General features: G+C 53.1%; 6 protein-coding genes across 6 annotated transcripts; 2 read left to right on the forward strand and 4 right to left on the reverse strand.

Moving 5' to 3' along the window:
* Positions 1 to 119: 119 nt before the first annotated feature.
* On the reverse strand, positions 120 to 2,392 carry BO79DRAFT_236934 (putative Kelch repeats protein). Its single transcript, XM_025684636.1, has 3 exons — positions 1,842 to 2,392; positions 1,636 to 1,781; positions 120 to 1,582 (listed from the first exon to the last, which is right to left on the reverse strand). Exons 1-3 carry the CDS (start codon positions 2,284 to 2,286, stop codon positions 158 to 160), a joined length of 2,016 nt encoding a protein of 671 aa, XP_025541158.1. The 5' UTR covers positions 2,287 to 2,392; the 3' UTR covers positions 120 to 157.
* A 476-nt stretch (positions 2,393 to 2,868) lies between these two features.
* Positions 2,869 to 8,053, forward strand: BO79DRAFT_286722 (RecQ family helicase MusN; the record flags this gene model as incomplete). Its single annotated transcript, XM_025688498.1, has 5 exons — positions 2,869 to 2,890; positions 3,118 to 3,519; positions 3,578 to 7,203; positions 7,257 to 7,335; positions 7,384 to 8,053. 5 exons carry the CDS (start codon positions 2,869 to 2,871, stop codon positions 7,902 to 7,904), a joined length of 4,650 nt encoding a protein of 1,549 aa, XP_025541159.1. The 3' UTR covers positions 7,905 to 8,053.
* Positions 8,054 to 8,088: 35 nt separating this feature from the next.
* Positions 8,089 to 9,341, reverse strand: BO79DRAFT_263067 (uncharacterized protein). The gene is made up of 2 exons (XM_025686630.1): positions 9,089 to 9,341; positions 8,089 to 9,012 (listed from the first exon to the last, which is right to left on the reverse strand). The coding sequence occupies exons 1-2, from the start codon at positions 9,272 to 9,274 to the stop codon at positions 8,137 to 8,139; spliced, it is 1,062 nt and encodes a 353-aa protein (XP_025541160.1). The 5' UTR covers positions 9,275 to 9,341; the 3' UTR covers positions 8,089 to 8,136.
* Positions 9,342 to 10,101: 760 nt separating this feature from the next.
* Positions 10,102 to 12,010, forward strand: BO79DRAFT_7794 (telomere maintenance protein PBP2). Its single transcript, XM_025689732.1, has 3 exons — positions 10,102 to 10,797; positions 10,856 to 11,741; positions 11,803 to 12,010. Exons 1-3 carry the CDS (start codon positions 10,300 to 10,302, stop codon positions 11,823 to 11,825), a joined length of 1,407 nt encoding a protein of 468 aa, XP_025541161.1. The 5' UTR covers positions 10,102 to 10,299; the 3' UTR covers positions 11,826 to 12,010.
* Positions 12,011 to 12,155: 145 nt separating this feature from the next.
* BO79DRAFT_244649 (uncharacterized protein) lies at positions 12,156 to 13,129 on the reverse strand (the record flags this gene model as incomplete). Its single annotated transcript, XM_025685398.1, has 2 exons — positions 12,828 to 13,129; positions 12,156 to 12,685 (listed from the first exon to the last, which is right to left on the reverse strand). Exons 1-2 carry the CDS (start codon positions 13,012 to 13,014, stop codon positions 12,156 to 12,158), a joined length of 717 nt encoding a protein of 238 aa, XP_025541162.1. The 5' UTR covers positions 13,015 to 13,129.
* Positions 13,130 to 13,374: 245 nt separating this feature from the next.
* BO79DRAFT_171064 (FG-nucleoporin NUP159) lies at positions 13,375 to 18,276 on the reverse strand. Its single transcript, XM_025679557.1, has 3 exons — positions 17,939 to 18,276; positions 17,180 to 17,873; positions 13,375 to 17,127 (listed from the first exon to the last, which is right to left on the reverse strand). Exons 1-3 carry the CDS (start codon positions 18,017 to 18,019, stop codon positions 13,454 to 13,456), a joined length of 4,449 nt encoding a protein of 1,482 aa, XP_025541163.1. The 5' UTR covers positions 18,020 to 18,276; the 3' UTR covers positions 13,375 to 13,453.
* Between the last annotated feature and the right edge of the window lie 104 nt (positions 18,277 to 18,380).

Raw genomic sequence — 18,380 nt, forward strand, 5'->3', positions numbered from 1 at the left:
AACATGAAGTTAGTACTACTGATACTGAAAGAACTAGATCCAAGCAAAAGCCCAGTTGAAGTCAAGTCAGATGAAGGGTACTATATCACGAGGATCCGTAAAAGTGATACGAAAAGGCCAAACAGATTTCAATCTAACTATCCAAGGTATATGTGCATCACCTGCGTCTTCCAGCACCGCCAGCATTATCACCCCGATCAGCAATGCTAACAACTTCTCCAATACCAGCTTCTTCCTGCTCATCCTCCAAAGCCATGACCTCTTCTCTGCTATCCCACCACTTCTCTTCTGCCATGTTAAACGCATCCTTTCGTAGCTCCTTGATGTTCTTCTCCGTAGCGATGCCCTTCTCTTTCAATGTCTCCAACAGAATACGCTGCCAGTCCTCGCCTGTGCGGCTAAAGTAGTCACGCAAACTTTCAAACGGACGAGGAAGAGGTCTGCTATCCTGCACAGACGGCTCACCCTCTTGCTCCTCTACTTCCAGGTTCTCCATCTCCTGGGTGACAGAAGGCACGGTTACTTCCGTGGGGGCGGGGGAACCAGTGTCCAGCGACATCGCGTCCTCCTCTTCCTCCTCGTCTTCGAGATCCTCCTCTTCATCGTCATCCATCTCTTCGTCGCTGTCTGCTTCGTTGAGAAGGTGCCAGTTAGCGGGCTCGTTGTAGAAGATCTCCTTGACGCCATCGAGCTTCACGAGATCAATCGAGTACATGTCGTTGAAGGTGAATTCCCGATCTCCCTTCTCGAAAGTACCACCAAAGATGTACAAGGTATCATCCTGAACGGCCAGCTGCGCGTTGAATCGCTGGTGAGGCATCTCGAAGCGCACGATCGCAGGCTTCGCAGGCTCCTCAGGCTCATCTTCCTTGGGTGTCTCAGGCTGCAAGTCATCGTCCTCCTCGCTGCGAATGCCCTTCTTAGCCTCGAGAGCCTTCAGGTTCTGCAGGAGTTCCTCCTCGTCAGCCTTGCTGCGGTCCTTAGACTTCATCTGGTTAGCGAGCTGCTTCTTGCCTGGCGCTCTGGGCCGGCGGAGCGTCAAGGGGAAGAAACGGTTCCGGTCGGTGTTCCAGGCGAACATGGTGTCGAAGAATTCACTGTCAATGCCTTCCTCACTCAATTCAACATCATGGACACCACCGAACATGATGCCACGTCCCTTGTGGTATGCCATCGTGGCACCGGCACGGGGAGGGTTGGGAGAGTTGGCGGGCTTCTTCCGGCGCTCCCAGCGGACGGTGGGCGCAGCATTAGCAGGAGCTTCAGGGCCCGGGGGAGTAACCCGGAGGAACCAGGTATCCTGGTGCACCATGGGCTTCATGGTCATGCGTTGAGGACCACCCTTGACGGGCTTGCCGTTGATTCCCGTGGCTGCTTTTACACGAGAATATCCACCGTAGAGAACGGCACCGCTTTCGTGCGGCAGGAAGGAGAAAGAAGACCGGGGATCGGGCTTCTGGGATGCGGTTGGAAGCGTGGGGTTGAACCAAGTGTATTTGGAGCAGTCGTAGATCCACAGGTCTTGGAGATACTTGGTTTGTTGCGAGGTGTCCTGAAATCCACCAAAGAGGATAATGTAGTTCTGCTTTTTGGTTAGTTTCAATTTAGATCTCCTGAGCAGGATAAAGTACAGACCTTGTAGTAAGTCATTCTGTGACCACTTCTGGCCGGGGGACCCTTGCCCTTAGAGTCCAGACGGGTCCATTCCCTTGTCGAGGGATCAAGGTGCCAGAAGTCGTTGTAGTGGTAGAACGTGCCCTGCTTGGGCGAAGAAAACTCTCCTATTGCGAACATCAGTACTCTGGAAATTCTGATAGGCTTGGTCTGAGCTATATACTTACCACCGAACAGATAGACACCTCCTGTATTGCCACCACGGCACCAAGCATGTCCACTGCGAGGGAGCGGACTATTAGGACTGGTGACTTCTCTCCACTCCGCGCGGTCGATATTGTAGACGAAGAGGTTGTTGAAGAAAGTGGCAAGATTTCCATCAAAGTACTCTCCACCAAAGACCAGCAATTCATTGCGATTAGAAGGAGAAGCCAGAACAGTTGCAGACGATCGAGGTGTCGGCGGTCCTCCCACAACCTCAGTGACCTTCATGAACTTGGCTTGTTCCTCAGCATATTGTGCAAGGATGGCGTCCAAGTCGGCATCTTCGACATCACTGTCGGCATCCTTGTTCTTGCCCTTGCCCTTCTTCTCCTTCTGAGCAGCCTTCTTGTTCTGCTTTGCTGCTACACGCTCCTTGTGCTCGGCGGACTTCTTGTTCTTCTTGCCCATGGTGGACGAGCTTGAGAGATACGGTGTGGACTTTTGGCCTTTTTGGTGGTTTCTATGAGACCGAGGGGATGATGTGGAGCTTGGATGCTCTTTTCAATTATCACCCTCTTATCGGTGGAGTTATGGAGTTGATATTCTATTTACTACAGATTCTCTCCATTCAGCGCGGGGTTTTTCTGGGCCCAGAAAAAAAAATGTCGGCATGAAGCCCCTCTTATTTTACCGTGTAAAACGGATACCATAGTCTATGAGTGACCAGGCTCTCATGTATAATTGGGAGTACAGGAGGCCAAATAAGGCACATACACACATAGCATATATGTCATAAGTGCCTATTGAACCAATTTATTGACTCCAGCGTCGCCTGTGTGTGTGAGATGCCCATATGCTATGGTGTTATGCGATGTTGATGTTTCCATGGTCTGGTATTGAAACATATTATCAAAGAAGATCACAGAGCATCATAATTCACACTGACAACAGCCAATGCTGTATAGTATCCTCTGAGACTATGCGACTATTGCAAATATTGCAGCAATTCTGTAAAGCGTCTCGTCGCATGCCATTGCCTGGACACCAACGATGCTACTCAACTTCGAAGAGGGTAAGTAATACCGAGTATCATAATTATCTATATCCTCACCGCCCACGTGATGACGCGCCGGAACGCGTCCAGACAAGGCCGTGGATTAACCGGACTGAAAGCAATTGAATAGACTAGTAGTTGCTCGGCAGCTAGTCTAGACGCCCTTCGTGATTGTTATGTTGCGACTCGTCAATGAAAATCATGCTCACAAGCATACGGCCCTATGACTAAAAATAATTTAACAGCCCACCTCAAATGGCTGTTGCAGCAGGGTCCTGCGCTATACCCCTCCTTATCTCCGTCCGCGCACGAGTATCACAATAACACTGCCGACCGAAATCAACCTACTGCGCCGGTGCCACCAGCGGGGGCCTTAGCACACCAGCCAGAGGATATCACCATCGCGATCGATGATTTACAACCAGAAGCCAAACCAGCAGAGACGGGCCATGTGGACGGAAAAGCGGAGGTAGATTCGGACGAAGAAATGGCGCGATTGCTTCTTACTCCGGCCTCCGCACGCAAGCCGCGGATGCTGAGTCTATCAAAGGACGCTGGCGCACCCACTCCGAAGCCTCTCAAAAGTAGCCAGTCTGTCAATTCGCCTTCTAAGGGAAGAGAGAATGGCCTGGGCAGAGTTATCAAAGGTATAGTGAAACGGCGCGCCTGTCTTTTTGGAAATCTTCTAACGACTTACTCCAATAGACAAGCAAAGTCCCCGGTCTCCATTGCGCAGCCCTAAGGCGTCCTTCTTGACACCATTTGGATCGAAGCGGCCATTGAACGCAAAGTCACCACTCTTCGATTCCGACATTGATACGATTGACTTGACTGGCGACTTGAATCAGACCACGCTTTCGTCTGATACTTTCGATGGGTTCGAGGAACCGCAACGATTGTGGACCGAAGACGCTGCATCCCGGAGAGAGCCTCTCGAAAAGCGTGGAAAGAAGCGAAAGAGCGACGAATATGTGTCAGACCTTGTTTCGCCCCGAAAGAACGGCTTGAAATCGCGCTCGCCATTGAAGGCTGCTGAGCCTACGAAGACTCCCCGTTCTACCTCGACGCGTCTTCAGCCCGGAAAATCACCTCGCACGACCAGAAAGGACACTATACCCCGAGCTGATGATCCATCGGACCTTCCTTCGCTTTCACAGAGTTCTCGCTTGGGTCATGTTATCGCTGACTCCGATGACGACGACGGAGATGAGAATCTGTTCGATGACTGGGTTCCTGATGGAGACGGCCCAACATTGAACTCCAATGAATCACTCTACCCGATCCTACCTAATCAATATAGCTCAGATGAGCACGCAGCTCCTAGCCCTGCGAGAAAGAAGAGTCGTGCTTCCCCACGGGCGTCGGATGCTATGGATATCGTCCCCTCCAGTGTCCGTCCATCTAGGAAGGACACCCGCATCAGTCCTAGTCCAGTCACTCATGTGCCTTCTACTACCGATTCGCCCAGCTCTCAGCCTCAGAACGAAGATGTGGCCAAGTTCTTGAGTCTGTCAGCAGACTCTCTTGAGGGAGCCATTGCAACCCTGAAGAGCACTCTTACGAAGAATTCTGAGATAGTGTATGAGCGAGCAATGAAGGGAGAACTTGCACCTGAATTGATCGCCGAAAACAAGACCCTTACGGATAGGATTGAAGCGATTGATTTGCTTAAGCAGCAAAGAATTACCTATCAGACATATGACACGAAAAGGAACATGCTCAAGAAAAGACTCATGCAGGTTATAACACAGGGCGGCGATCCATCCGATATGCCAGAACTTGTGGAAAGTCGAGAAGCAACAACCCAGCTGCAAAGGGTTGAATCAGATATACAACTTCTGCTAGCACGATCTAGGTTGCTGTCTATTCCATCACTGGATGTCCGCCCACTTCGTTACAAGCCAGACCATCCGACCCCTTTGTCGCGCCCAACGTCTTTGTCAAACAGTGCAATGGATGATACAGTGATCTCGGGCGCCTCCTCGCGATCGCATGCACGGTCAACAGTAGACTACAACCACTCTCGTTCCGAGATATCCACTCGGGTATCAGATCTGTCTTTCAAGAACACGAATGGGACCTCGAGCCTTAGGGCTTTTAACTACGATGACCCGACGACACTGGATGACGATGATGCTTTTACTCGAACTATGGGCTCCCCCACGCTACCTGCAGAAGAAGCGGATGAATTCGACCTAGATGACGAAGACATGCTGGAAGCTGCCGGGTTCCTTGATGAAGATCATGCATTCGCAACCGACAACCACGGGCTTCAGAACCGCAAGGTGTTTGCTGAAACTTCCGGAAATGTTTCGCGCACTCCCCTATCGCAACCAAAGTCCCAGGGCCATAACGCCCTCTGGAACCAGCATCCATGGTCCAAGGACGTCAGAAATGCGCTGAAAGATCGGTTTCATCTTCGTGGGTTCCGCCTCAATCAACTCGAGGCCATTGATGCGACGCTGAGCGGAAAAGACACATTCGTTCTGATGCCTACTGGAGGGGGCAAGTCTCTATGCTATCAACTACCCTCTGTTGTCACTTCAGGCTCCACAAGAGGAGTAACAATCGTGATATCCCCGTTGCTCAGTCTGATGCAAGATCAAGTCTCGCATCTGAACAAGTTGAATATCAAGGCTTATCTGTTGAACGGAGAGACTCCGAAGGAGCAACGGCAATGGATCCTCAGTACGCTATCAGGCTTCTTGGCGGAAGAAGATATCGAATTGTTATACATCACCCCGGAAATGGTCAACAAAAGCCAGGCGATTACAAAAAGCTTGGATAAGCTCAATCGCAGTCGGAAGCTTGCTCGTATCGTGATCGATGAGGCGCATTGTGTCAGTCAGTGGGGACATGATTTTCGCCCCGACTATAAAGAACTGGGAGAGCTCAGGAATCAGTTACCCGGGGTACCAATGATGGCGCTAACTGCGACAGCCACCGAGAACGTCAAGGTGGATGTTATCCACAACCTAAGGATGGAAGGTTGTGAAGTGTTCTCTCAGAGTTTCAACAGGCCAAACTTGACGTACGAAGTACGGATCAAAAAGAAGGGAACGGAGGTTCTGGCCAGCATAGCCGATACTATTAAGACCTCCTACGCAAACAAATCCGGTATAGTCTATTGCTTGTCGCGCAAGACATGCGAAAAGGTCGCGAGCGGTCTCCGGGATGACTATCGCATCAAAGCAGAACACTACCACGCCGGCATGGATTCAGGAGAACGTGCGAAAATTCAACAGGCTTGGCAAGCTGGAAGGACCCACGTTATAGTGGCGACGATCGCGTTCGGAATGGGCATCGACAAACCTGATGTGCGTTTTGTAATTCATCACAGCATCCCCAAGAGTCTGGAGGGATATTATCAGGAGACAGGACGGGCTGGCCGCGATGGCAAGCGGTCTGGCTGCTACCTCTATTACTGCTACAAGGACACGAGTACTATATCCAGCATGATCGACAAGGGCGAGGGCAGCAAGCAACAGAAGAATCGGCAGCGGCAGATGCTCCACAACGTCGTACAATACTGTGAAAACAGAAGCGACTGTAGGCGAGTACAAATTCTTGCCTACTTCAACGAATATTTCCGCCGACAAGACTGCAATGCCTCATGTGATAATTGCAAATCCGACTCTGTCTTCGAGCTCCATGACTTTTCACAGTACGCTGCCTCTGCAATCAAGGTTGTTCGGCACTTCCAAAGCATCGAAGACAAGGTTACCTTGTCGTACTGTGTGAACATCTTCCGGGGAAGTGTGAAGAGATTCAGGTCTCCACAACACCGGCAGGCCCCTGGCTATGGCGACGGTTCGGACCTAGAGCTGGGTGAAGCAGAACGGCTGTTCCATAGACTTTTGGGCGAGGGAGCTCTTGTTGAAGAGAATGTTGTCAACGGTAGTAAATTTGCCATTCAATATATCAAGGTGGGACGGCGTGCCGCTGACTTCGAGAGTGGGCGGTGCAAACTGAAGCTTGACGTGCGAGTCTCGCCGAATGGAAAGGCCAAGAAGTCCAATTCGGGATCACGAGCTGATGGCGGCAACAAAGAGTATCAACCGCAATCTACAAACGTCTCGTCCCCTGTACAAGCGGCAAACCAACGCCGCCTATCTCGGTTCCGTTACCAAGGAGGTGCAGGCGACACCACGGATGATGACGCAGACAGTGATGGGTTCGAAAGAATCCGAATCGCCGGCAAGCCAGCACAAGAGAAGAGGCGTACTCCTGGGCCGCCAATCACCCAAGATCGCCGATTTGAGCAGTTGGACCCTCTACACAAAGCGGTTGCGGAGGATTTCATGGTCTATGCCAAGAACTATTGCCAGGATGTAAGTGAACGTTCATATCGATGGTGCCATATAAGTCTCTAATAGCCAAACAGCTGGTCATGCAGAAAGGCCTCCGCAACCAACCGTTTACTGACAGCGTCCTGCGCGAGATGGTCATCGTCTTCCCCAAAGGTGAGAACCCTTTCATGATAAGTATGAGCAGAACTAACTCATGTTCAGATATGGCGGAACTTGCCACAATTCCTGGTATCGATCGGGATAAGGTGAACCGATACGGAGGCCAGATCCTGAAGCTCGTGCGCGACACGCAGCGCCGTTATGCAGAGTTGAAGAAAGAGCAAGATGACGCTGATGGGGTGGTTCCGGATCCTAACCACCACAACGTTATTAACCTTACCAGCACCGAGGACGAGTTCAGCGATGGCGGAATCTTTACTGATCATCCTTCTACCTTCAATGTGGACGAGACTTTGTCCAGTCGCTATTTCTCTACCCAGCACACCGCTGACCTCGACTCTGACGAGGAAGATGAGGGCCCTGGAAAGTCTAGTAGACCCCGCGCTCGGAAGCGTCAAACAACCAAACGCCCTCGCCGTCAAAATGCCGCCCCTAGATCCAGGGCAAAATCGACGGGAGCCCGCAGAAAATCCGGTGATCGTGCTGACAACCGCTCCTCTGCCCCTCGGAAAGCGACCAAAGCGAAACCCTCAACTAGTCGAATAGGGATGATGCCCATCTAATGGCTATCGGAGTGCCGAATACTTCGGCTTTGTGATGAACTTTATGGTATATGCAGTGGCACTTACGGGCGTTGATTCCTTAATGCATGTATAGGCGTTATGCTAATGGGGATATCAAATGCTGGCATGATGACTGTATTAGGCGCTTGGCTTTTTTTTTTTTTGACAGAATATATACAGCCTTCTTTCTTTTCATTATACTCTAATAAGCTATGTAACATACGGCAAATCATCATGCAATCATTAAACCGTCTAATGAGCGTCCAAAATCAATCAGTCTCAACCGTCGCGCATCACGAGGATGAAACTGGGCGACTTTAGCTCTGACCAAAAACCGCGAGGCGGCCGATTCTCGGGGCAGATCGATATAGGAGGATCCTGCCTCCAACAAAGCATCAAGTAGTTTGCGCATCTCCAAAGCTGCAGCCTCTCTGCGATTAGCTGGTTGGTTGTCCCCTTGCCCAGACTGGCGCGGGAGAATCTCGTCGATTCGGCGCTGTCCAGCATCTGGATTTGCTGCCTCTGGATTTTTGGGCTTCTTCGGTTTTCCATGGCTCGTATAGCCTAGTTGCAAGGTCGCATCTGAGACCTGGGCGGCGTCACCCACCGTGGGGCCGCCGAGGGCTTCGGCAGCAAGCATGGACGCGAGGGTTTCGTCCACAAAGTTATAGAGGGCGGTCTTCATCTCCTCTGTTGCTTGGTCAAGCTCTTTCTGCTTTTCTTCTTCTTGCTGCGCTAGTTCACGCGCTAGCTGGGAAGCGGTCTTCTTCTCCTTGGTCGTCTTCTCGCTGCTTATGGTCTGGATCCGCTTTCGCAGACCATCCCGGATCACTTGAGCGTCTCGGAGATTCGCCTCTTCTGATTTCAAACGCTGACGATTGGATGAGAGATTCTCTGCCGTCATGGAGACAGAAACCTTGGTTTCTTTGACTAGACGCGATGTCTCTTCAAGTGCTAGCAAAGAAGGTAGGGGTGAGCCTGCGGCTGGGAACTCGGTCTCTGATTTCAGAAGCGAGTCGTAGGCTCTCTTGGCTCTCTGTACTTGGGCTACGCGCGACCAAGTATCTGTGCCTATTTTGGAGAGATCGAAGGAGTTGACCTCGCGCAGCTGGGCGATGTGTTAGATGTTGGGTTACATGTTTGGGATGTATACGGGGGAGAGTTCTCCAGGGGTGGGTACATACCCTACGCAGGTCATCTTCTTGGCGTTTGACTTGATCTTGAAGTTCTTTTAGAGTCTCGTCCAATCTTCTATTGTACGCCTGTAGAACTGCTGGACTAATTTCTTGGTTCTCGTAGAAGTCCTCGGCGCGTTGACGCTTCTCTGCGAAACGCTGGACTTTGTCGACGGTTTCCTGTGACACGTCCATTGCAAATGGGTTTGAGTAAATTAAATTAATGCACCTCTAATTTTAGTCCTCGCTATGCATCCAGTTGTCTCACAAGCCAACTAAACGAGGGGATTTGTATAGACGAATGAGGGATTGGCAGGTGTTTTGCAGGCCGGGAACACGTGAGGGATGTTCCGGAAAGGGGATAGCGCGGAAAGAGCCAGGATGCGCGACTGAACCTCAACTCAACCTTAACGTCGCTTCTCCCTCTTCGTCCTTCACCGCGACAAGCTTGACTTCCTTCACCCATCCACTTCCCCTCTTATCCCCCTTTTGATCATCGCGCGTTTACTCGCCACCTCTATTTTTGACCTGTCGCCGTCGTCTCATCGACCTCTCGTCTCTCCCACGTCTGCTATTTCAGCGTACTTGGGGTGATCGTGTAGAAGACCCGCCCGTCCTCAACGTCTCTCGACCCACGTCGCGTCTTCCAAAGGCAAGAAAAAGGATAGTTTGGGCGTCGGATACTGCTAAAAAGGCCTCGTTTTACTTCTCGTTTTCTTTTTACTCCTCTCCCTTCCACGCTTCCCTCCGCCTTCCAACCCATTCGGACCCTGAGCACATCTTCGTCCACCGTCCAGCACCCAATCTCTCCTGCCCTCGTGCCCGACCCGATTGGTTTCATTCTTTCCTTCTTCCCTCTACCTTGCACTGCTTCACTCTGAAGCTTTCTCGCTCCAAGTCCAACCTCCAAGGCCTCGTGGCAACCCCAGACCTTTTCACACTTTCCTCGTCGGCTCTCCTTTCACAGCATTACTTCCCGCACTGTGCACGAGTTCACCAATCTTCCCACATCCTTCCAAGCACCAGAATTCCCTCTCCATCCGATCGCCAGCACCAGCAAGTTTTATTGGGAACTCCTGGTGTACATAGTCGATCAAATAAAGCTGCAGTGAAAAGAAAAGAAGAGCTGTTCTGAAAACAAGTGAAATCTCACTTGGACACGTCCTGCGTAAGTGAAGCAAGCACAGAAATACACGCACAGTTTAGGCAAGCAAATCATCATGTCTGCCTCTCCGTCTGCGTTGCAATCGACCAAGCGTCCCTTGGAGGACCCTTCCTCTCCCTCCGGTCCTAATGATCAGCCGGAAGCCAAGCGTCCTGCGTTGGACAAAGTAGTAAAGGGCGATGAGTCCGAGGCGTATGCCGATGTGAAGACGGATGCGCCGGCTGCGACTGCTGATGGCCAGGGCGACACCGTGGTCCCCGATGCTCCTAACTCCAAGGGCGCTCAGGAGACACAACCCATTCAGTCGACGGCCTCTCACGCCGAGTCGACCGGTGCCCAGTCCGAGCAACACCGTCCCCAGGATGAGTCTAGCTGGATTCACATCCGGGCTGTAATCTCCAGCCAGGAGGCTGCCACCGTCATCGGTAAGGGTGGGGAGAACGTATCCCAGATCCGTCGTCTGTCCGGCGCCAAGTGCACCGTCAGCGATTACTCCCGTGGTGCCGTCGAGCGTATCTTGACCGTTAGCGGCCCCCAGGATGCTGCTGCGAAGGTGAGTTTGAACACGATACAGTTCGATTTCTTTTTATGTCTGCTAACCCGGATGCTAGGCCTTCGGTCTTATCATTCGTACCCTGAACAACGAGCCCCTTGATGCCCCTTCTACTGCCCAATCCAAGACATACCCCTTGCGTTTGTTGATTCCCCATATCCTCATTGGCTCGATCATTGGCAAGGGTGGGAGCCGTATTCGAGAGATCCAGGACGCCTCTGGTGCACGTCTCAACGCTTCTGATGCCTGCCTTCCCCTGTCCACTGAACGGTCCCTTGTTATCCTCGGTGTTGCTGACGCAGTGCACATCGCTACTTACTACGTTGCCGTGACTCTCGTCGAGCAGCTGACAGAACGCTTCGGTGGCCCCGCCGCCTCGGCCTATGCCACTCGCAGCGGCGGTCCGGCTGGCGCTGTGCCCGGCGGCATGCAGGTTGTGCCGTACGTGCCTCAGCCCGCTGGTGGACAGTACGGCCATCCCGACACCTTCAAGCGTCACCACCCTCACCCCAACCGTGGCGCAGCTGGCGGATATGGTGTTCCCTACCTCCAGGGCCCCGCCGCGCAAACTCCTGTAGCTCAGCCCTCGATGCCCTACGGTGCTACTCCCCACACCCCGTATGCCGGCGCTGGTCCCCACCAGCCCGCGCCCTACGGTGCGCCTCAGGCGGCCGCCGCACAGGCTCGTGGTGGGCCGACACCTGCCGCGCCCGTCGGCGGTGTCATGCCCGGCCAGCCACTGACTCAGCAGATCTACATCCCCAACGACATGGTTGGCGCCATCATCGGAAAGGGAGGAGCCAAGATCAACGAGATCCGGCACCTGAGTGGCAGTGTTATCAAGATCAACGAGCCCCAAGAGAACAGCAACGAGCGTCTGGTCACGATCACCGGTACCCAGGAGTGCAACCAGATGGCGCTCTACATGCTCTACTCGAGACTTGGTCAGTATCCCTCCATTGCACCCATTCTATTACAAATGGCCTCATTCTAACGATCCCACAGAAAGTGAGAAGCATCGGATCTAGGCTAAGTGAATTCATTCTGTTTCTGTTCCCGCCGACGAATCGGTTTGCTTGCTGTCTTTTTGCTTTGCGACAACGTCCAAAAGTCGTCGTCCGTTCTTATCCCGGTGGCTCTGATGGTTTGGTTTGGGTCTTTCGTCTCTATATTCTTTTGTTTCTTTCGGGGGTCTGCGCGTTTTGCTTTTTTATTTCCCTCAATTTCTTTTGTGTGTACTGTATTTATTTGGAAAAGCGCTGTCCAACTAATAATACCTTTCCCATAACCCCGTCCCCAACCTCCACACTACACATACACATACACAACCTATACACCCTATATATGACCCATTAAAATCACTCCACCTTCTGAAACCTCACATGCCTCATAATCCCAAACCCTCCCTCCCCCTTCTCCACATCCCCTCCATCCCCCTTCAACATCCACTCCCTAATCGGCCCAATCCCCCTCCCAAACGCCTCCGTCCCCTTAATCTCCATATGCGCCTCCACGCTCTCCCACCCCGCCAACACCACCATCCCAAACGCCTCCCCGCTCGGACTATCCCCATGCTTCCGCGTCCCAGGCCGTTCCACCTGCCCCATGACCAACCCTCGAGGCCGTTTCCCTTCCTCGAGATTCTCCACCAGCTCGGTCCGGAACGCCACGAGGCTCTCATGCAGTTTCTTCGTCTCGTCTGCAGACATGGAGGTCGGGAACCACGGCGTGAAGATCTCGGTTACGGGCGAGGCGGATAGATCGTGGGTTTTGTGCGCGGGAGGGGGAGGGGAGAGGGTCGCGTAGAAGGTTGTTAGTGGGGTGGATGGCGCGAGGTAGGGTGTTAGGGAGGGAGTGAGGGTTGGGGAGGTTTGGGCGTCTTTCCAGTCTATTTTATTATTTCATTTCCATGTTAGTTGGGTTGGGATATGTGGTATGTATGGATGTTGCTAATATGTAGAGATATATAGAGAAGTAGAAAGGGAAAGGTATAGAGCTTGTGTCTTTGGGGACACGGGAGGGAAACGCACCAATAACCCAAACAACCACATTCTCATCTTCGATTGAGCGGCCCCAAGAGGACCCTAGGTATCCGTTCTGGTGTTTGGTGTTTTTGAAGAGCTCTAGGAGCGAAGCGCCGGCTTCATTGTTGGTGGGGTCTTCGGGTTTGATGGCGGGGTTGAGGTGGAAGAAGATGAATTCGGTGACGCCGGACATGTTTCTTTCGTTTCTTGGGACGTGGTATTACTCGTTGTAGGGTCAGGTGAGAAGATGATAGAGGGAGTGGTTTGGGGCTTGTGGTGCTGGAGAAGAGGGGACTTATAGTAAGCAGTAGTAGGTAAGCTTGAGCTCGGGGCAAGAAAGTTTAAAATGATAAGAAACAAAGAAAGAGGAGATGGGGTTAACGTCACTGCCGCATGATGTCAGTGGTTGGTTGATTGATTGATGCCTTAGGCAGAATATACGAACTATAACTACAGTAATGTGTGCTATGTAGTATGCAATGGCAGTGAACATCACTCATTAGTTTAAGGATGAATCGGATCTATGTACATAATAACGCTACCAACATCCAATGGCCGGACCCGCTGTTTTTTCATGGTTCAAGAACTCATAGTCAAGGGAAAAACAGAATAGTAATAGAAAGCAGCTAATCCTACAGATCGTCCACTCCGCGCACCTTGGACTTCTTCTCTCCAATTGCCTTCTTCAGACTGCCCACAATATGCTGCCGGCGTTGCCGCTTCGTCTTCCACTGCGCACTCTCCTCCCGGGTGACGAGCTCTCCGACTCCTTCCACCTCACGAAGCCGACTAGCCCGCGCTGAGCCGTTGATGCTTGATCGGAAGCCTCGTGTAGCAGAGTCCGGTGTATGGTATGCGCTGTTGGGTCCGTCAGATCCGGGGGTGGTTGGGAACCGTCCCATGCCCTTTCGCGGGGTTGTGAAGGGTGAGCCTTCCCGGCTGGCTGCTGCCGGGGCCGAGGCGTCGATGCCTAGTTTCTTCAGCTGCATCTCCAGGACGTCAATGTCGCTGCGCTTGCTTTCGGCCATGTTGGTCATCGTAGCAATCGTAGACGTCACAGCTTCCACGGTCGGCCGTCTCATAGCTTGCCGGGAGCCAGTGCCATCGGGACGAGGAGCGTCGGCTATCTTGGCGCGAAGGAGGGACACTGCCGACTCGAGATCCGCCAGCTTGGCCTGGATGTCAGTCGAGGCAGTGCGGAGATCTTGCTGCAGGTTCGCCTGCTCTGCTGAAAGAGGCGCAGAGACGATAGCTGCTGCATCGGTGTGGGCATCCAGAGTCTTCCGGATGCTCGCGCACTGGCCCCGAAGCGTCAGGATATCCTTGCTCAGGAGCTCCTGGCAGGCCTTCAGCTTGTCCTCGACCCCTTGCACCCGCTGCTGTTCGAGAGAGCCGGCAAGCATGACAACAGCATCGTCCAGTTTCTCGATATCGCAGAGCAGTAGCTTCTCGTCAAGGATAGCAGCTGGGTGTTCCTTATTTAATAGCTCGACCCAATCACCACTTTGCGATTGCTTCTGGTACAAAACAAATGAGGCCAGTGATCGAGCATTGATGCCCAGTGTGTCAACCATGGAGTTGATGTCCCGGTATAGTCGTTCGATCTGGCCAGGAATACCAGGCTTGCTGGTCTCTCCGGCATAATCCTGGTGAGGCAGGAAAGGATCCAGCGTCGGAACAGGCTCCAGAGGTCGGGCGAGATCTGCACGGAGCCTCTCGTCCTCATCGTCGTCCGAAAGAGCCTGAGCTTCCTCTTCCATTTGCTTGGCCTTGAGGTCCACGGGAGACTTCTCCTTCTGAGCAACCTGCGGTTTCAGGAGATTTTCACGCTTGACGGCCTCGGTGAGGGAAGCCTTGCGTGCAGCAAGAGTGCTTCCTGGAGCCTGCGCAGCATTGGGCTTCTGGCCCCCGATCTTGAACCGGTTCTTCTGAAGACCACTCCGTACGGGACTGGGCGACCTTGGAGGCTCCCGAGTTTGGAATGTCGGGAACTTTCCAATCTCCCCAAACAAGGACCGCTGTGCCGGGGGCTGAGCGGGTGCAGGTTTAGCAGCTTGCGAGAACAAGCCACCCTTAGTCCCGAACCTGAAGGCACCGTCGGGAGTGGCCTCTGGACTCGCCTCTGCCGACTCTGGTTCGCTGATATCTCGGGAGACTTCTTCACCGCTATCTCCAAAATCAGACTCGTCGCCCTCCTCTTCTTCCTCTTCCGCTTCTTCCTCGCCTTCCTCACTCTCCTCTCTTCCAGACTCATCGGCATCGGATTCGTCAGGTACTGGACCAGGCTCTTCCTGCGATGCTGGTGGCTTCCACGTAGCTGGATCCGGAGGCAACGGCGCCTCTTCAGCTTCAGCCTCGTCCACTTCTTCTTCGTCGTCTTCCTCTTCAGGAAGCTTCTTCGCGAAATCCGGGGGTAAAGGTGGCTCTCCTCCGACATCTGCCGCGGCAGGTTTCGCCTTGACAGTGAAGTCGGGAGGAAGAGGGGCGTCATCAACAGAACTCTTAGACACATTGGACGATGCCGAAGTATCGCCCGGCCCGTACGAAGCCTTGCTGGTGGGGTCAGGGGGGAGAGGGGTTTGGATACTGGAGGCAAGGGGAGTGCGATGGGCGTCTTCAGAAGGCGTCTTAGCTGAGGGTGGTGTAGCAGCTGTTGTCTTTTCAGAGGGGGTAGCCAGCGGGCTTGATGTGGGCTTAGCGGGTGAAGCATTGCCGAACAACGAGAATGGAGACTTGGTGGTAGCCTGGGGCTGGCCGAAAGGATTGGCCGGCTGCTGACCAAAAGGATTGGGAGGCTGCGGCTTGGAGCCGAAAAGGGAGGTCGGTGCAGCGGTCTCGGTCTTGGAGGGCGCTCCGAAAATAGATGGCGCAGGTCCCTTAGATTCAGGCTCTTTGGACTCAGGCTTCTGCGGAGGCGCAGGTTCGTCGTCCATATCATCCATTGACTCGGTTGGTGGACTAGTCTTGTTGCTGCTAGATACCATGTCGTCCATGGATTCGCCAAATGAGAATAGTCCTGAAGGCTTATCTGGCTTAGGCCCATCGTTGACCGCAGTACCGTCGCCCTTGAACGTAGATCCTAACACGAAGCCACTAGAGCTTTGTCCAAAAGCGCTCTTTGTCTCGCCCGAGGTTGGGGGAGGGAACGCAGTGTCAGTTTCGGTCTTAGCACCAAACGGCGACGGCACAGACGATTTCGCAAACGCGCTTTCTCCAGACATTTTTGCGAAGGGTGATTCGGTGGTGGTTTTTGACGCCGCAAAGCCAGCAAACCCTCCTCCAGAAGAGTTTGCGAAGGAGCCAAATCCTCCTCCTGTACTAGTAGTCGAGGCTCCAAACAGACTCTTACCCGGTGTTGACGGTTGTCCAAAACCTGACCCGCCGCCCAGTGCGCCGAAGCCGGACTTACCGAACTGGGGTGATGCAGTTCCCAAGGCACTAGGAGCGCCAAAGGAGGCCCCCGGCTGTGATGGGGTGCCGAAAGAAGGTGTGCCAAACGATGTCTTTCCGAAGGCCGGCGCCTGCTGGCTGGCACCCACAGTGGAAGTACTACCAAATGCCGGTGCAGCTGACGGTTTGCCAAAAGGGGATGCTCCTAGCGGAGATGGGCTGCCGAAAGCTGATTGTCCAAACGCAGGCTGCGCAGGGGGCTGAGGTTGTACTGACTGTGCTTGCGGTGCTGGCTGCTGCTGTTGAGCCTCTGACGCCAGACCGTGGTAAGGGATTTTTTGACGGACTGACTCGTTGTAGACGAACCACCAAGAGGACAGGATACCCTCGTTGTTGAGGAGTAGCAGGTTCGGCAACGGCGTTGAACTCTCAGCAATATCCTCGCCAGCGATCGGAGCCACAACATTCTCAGTGCTCGATAGATCAAAGCCTAAACCGATCACAGAGGTTTCTTCCGTAGAGTCTTTTAGCGGGAGGGAAGCTCTCTTGGTGTCATCGTTCACTTCGGTCGTAACAAAGAGCCCTGTGGTGGCCTTGGCGGCATCATCACTAGCCAGTGGTTGATCCGCTCTCGTGATCAAGCATACGTCGGTCGAAGCGGTGGACGATACAACAAGGACATCCTTCAAATGAGGTTTGTAGTCTCGGAGACGCGCGAGGAACTGGTAGGCAGGGGCGCGCTTGAAGCCAAATGGCATACACAATTCCGGCAATTTCTGGATCAAGAAAGGCGCATTCTTCCTTCTGGTGATGATATAGTAAGGGGAAGATGGTGTCTGGCCCATATCATCCTCCACAGCATTCGATGTGTAGACCATCAAGAAGACGTCATTCTCAAGCCAGGCGATAGAGGACACTGTACAGGTTAGAATTTGGGGAAACTTCAAAGACACGAACGTGGTACGCACCGTGATGGTTATCCTCCAGATCAGGAGGACGCGGAATAATATCCTTCTGAGCACCATCTGGAGCCATTTGGAATCCAGTGCCATCCGCCAGCCCTGCGACGAGCTGCTTGCCCTTGTTACTCCAGCAAACTGTGCTGACACCCGATTTCAACACCTGGCCATTGGGACCCGAGAGCAGGTTTCCGGCTTTCAGATCGGCTATGAGGAGATCGCCCCCGGTTGTGACAAGCGCAACAAGGGATGAGTGCGAGTCGTCCGACTGTGCGGGATTGGGGGCAAGGAAGCGAAAGGTGGCTCCATTCGTTGGGATAGACAAAGCCGGTTGCGCATTCCCTTGCAAGAGACTTGCCGTCTCAAACACCGAGAGCTGTGTACCATTCTCTGTCGCCAGTACTAGGGCGCTATCGCCTGAGGCAAAAGTGATATGCGTGGGCCGAGCGGGGAGAGGAATCGTTGCGCGCGGCTGGAAGGGCTTGGTCTTGACCTTCTCATCTCCTGTGGGTGCGGAAATAGCGGTTCTTATGTCGTTAGAGGAGGCGATATAAAGGGCGTCTGGCCCAGCACCGACAACAACGCCTTTTGTTGCTGCGACAGCGAGAAGGGAGCTCGTAGGGCTAGGAAGGGAATCTTCGGGCCAGGGAGTATTCAGTAATCGAACGTTGCTATCGCTGGACACGCCTTTAAACCCGACTTCCTACATTGATTGTCCATCATGTCAGCTCAAAATCGATTCAAACCCTCAGCGCCATTGCGACATACATCTGCAAAAACATCGGGAAGCTCGGGGCCCAACTCAGCGGCACCCCCAGCGGGGTTGGAAGCTCCAAAGCTGAAAGCCATTCTGAGTCTGTCGAAATCGGCCGAAATTGAACGAGGACGGTCGCCTAGAGATAACCGAGACTTTGGAGCATGGGGAGAAGGTGGACTTTGCGGCGAAGATGAAAAGGAGCGACGCTGGAGTGCTTGAGGACTCCGATTGAAGAGCTTCCAGGTGCGCGCAAAAATCTTGACCACCTCCCCTCAAGGGAAGGAAGTGGGATGAAAGAGACGGGGTTCACAACGACCCTAAGGAAAAGAGAAACAGCAGCACAGTCAATGACTGCCGATAATGCAGGAGTAACGCAACAAGAATGGAGATGGAGTTCGGCGCCAGATTCCCAGCCGGACAAAAACAGCGGAATTGCTCGCCCATTAGCTAATC

The sequence above is a fragment of the Aspergillus costaricaensis genome (assembly GCF_003184835.1).
Source record: "Aspergillus costaricaensis CBS 115574 unplaced genomic scaffold BO79scaffold_11, whole genome shotgun sequence".
NCBI lineage: Eukaryota > Fungi > Ascomycota > Eurotiomycetes > Eurotiales > Aspergillaceae > Aspergillus > Aspergillus costaricensis.

What these genes read in the sequence shown, in the direction of transcription:
- BO79DRAFT_236934 (XM_025684636.1), bottom strand. Translation starts at nt 2,286, where the DNA reads ATGGGCAAGAAGAACAAGAAGTCCGCCGAGCACAAGGAGCGTGTAGCA. An exon ending in AGGTGTCTATCTGTTCGGTG is followed by an intron (nt 1,782 to 1,841) that starts GTAAGTATATAG and finishes TGTTCGCAATAG; the next exon opens with GAGAGTTTTCTTCGCCCAAG. An exon ending in ACAGAATGACTTACTACAAG is followed by an intron (nt 1,583 to 1,635) that starts GTCTGTACTTTA and finishes ACCAAAAAGCAG; the next exon opens with AACTACATTATCCTCTTTGG.
- BO79DRAFT_263067 (XM_025686630.1), bottom strand. Translation starts at nt 9,274, where the DNA reads ATGGACGTGTCACAGGAAACCGTCGACAAAGTCCAGCGTTTCGCAGAG. An exon ending in AAGAAGATGACCTGCGTAGG is followed by an intron (nt 9,013 to 9,088) that starts GTATGTACCCAC and finishes CACATCGCCCAG; the next exon opens with CTGCGCGAGGTCAACTCCTT.
- BO79DRAFT_7794 (XM_025689732.1), top strand. Translation starts at nt 10,300, where the DNA reads ATGTCTGCCTCTCCGTCTGCGTTGCAATCGACCAAGCGTCCCTTGGAG. An exon ending in CCCAGGATGCTGCTGCGAAG is followed by an intron (nt 10,798 to 10,855) that starts GTGAGTTTGAAC and finishes CCCGGATGCTAG; the next exon opens with GCCTTCGGTCTTATCATTCG. An exon ending in CATGCTCTACTCGAGACTTG is followed by an intron (nt 11,742 to 11,802) that starts GTCAGTATCCCT and finishes ACGATCCCACAG; the next exon opens with AAAGTGAGAAGCATCGGATC.
- BO79DRAFT_171064 (XM_025679557.1), bottom strand. Translation starts at nt 18,019, where the DNA reads ATGGCTTTCAGCTTTGGAGCTTCCAACCCCGCTGGGGGTGCCGCTGAG. An exon ending in TTCCCGATGTTTTTGCAGAT is followed by an intron (nt 17,874 to 17,938) that starts GTATGTCGCAAT and finishes CAATCAATGTAG; the next exon opens with GAAGTCGGGTTTAAAGGCGT. An exon ending in TCTGGAGGATAACCATCACG is followed by an intron (nt 17,128 to 17,179) that starts GTGCGTACCACG and finishes TAACCTGTACAG; the next exon opens with TGTCCTCTATCGCCTGGCTT.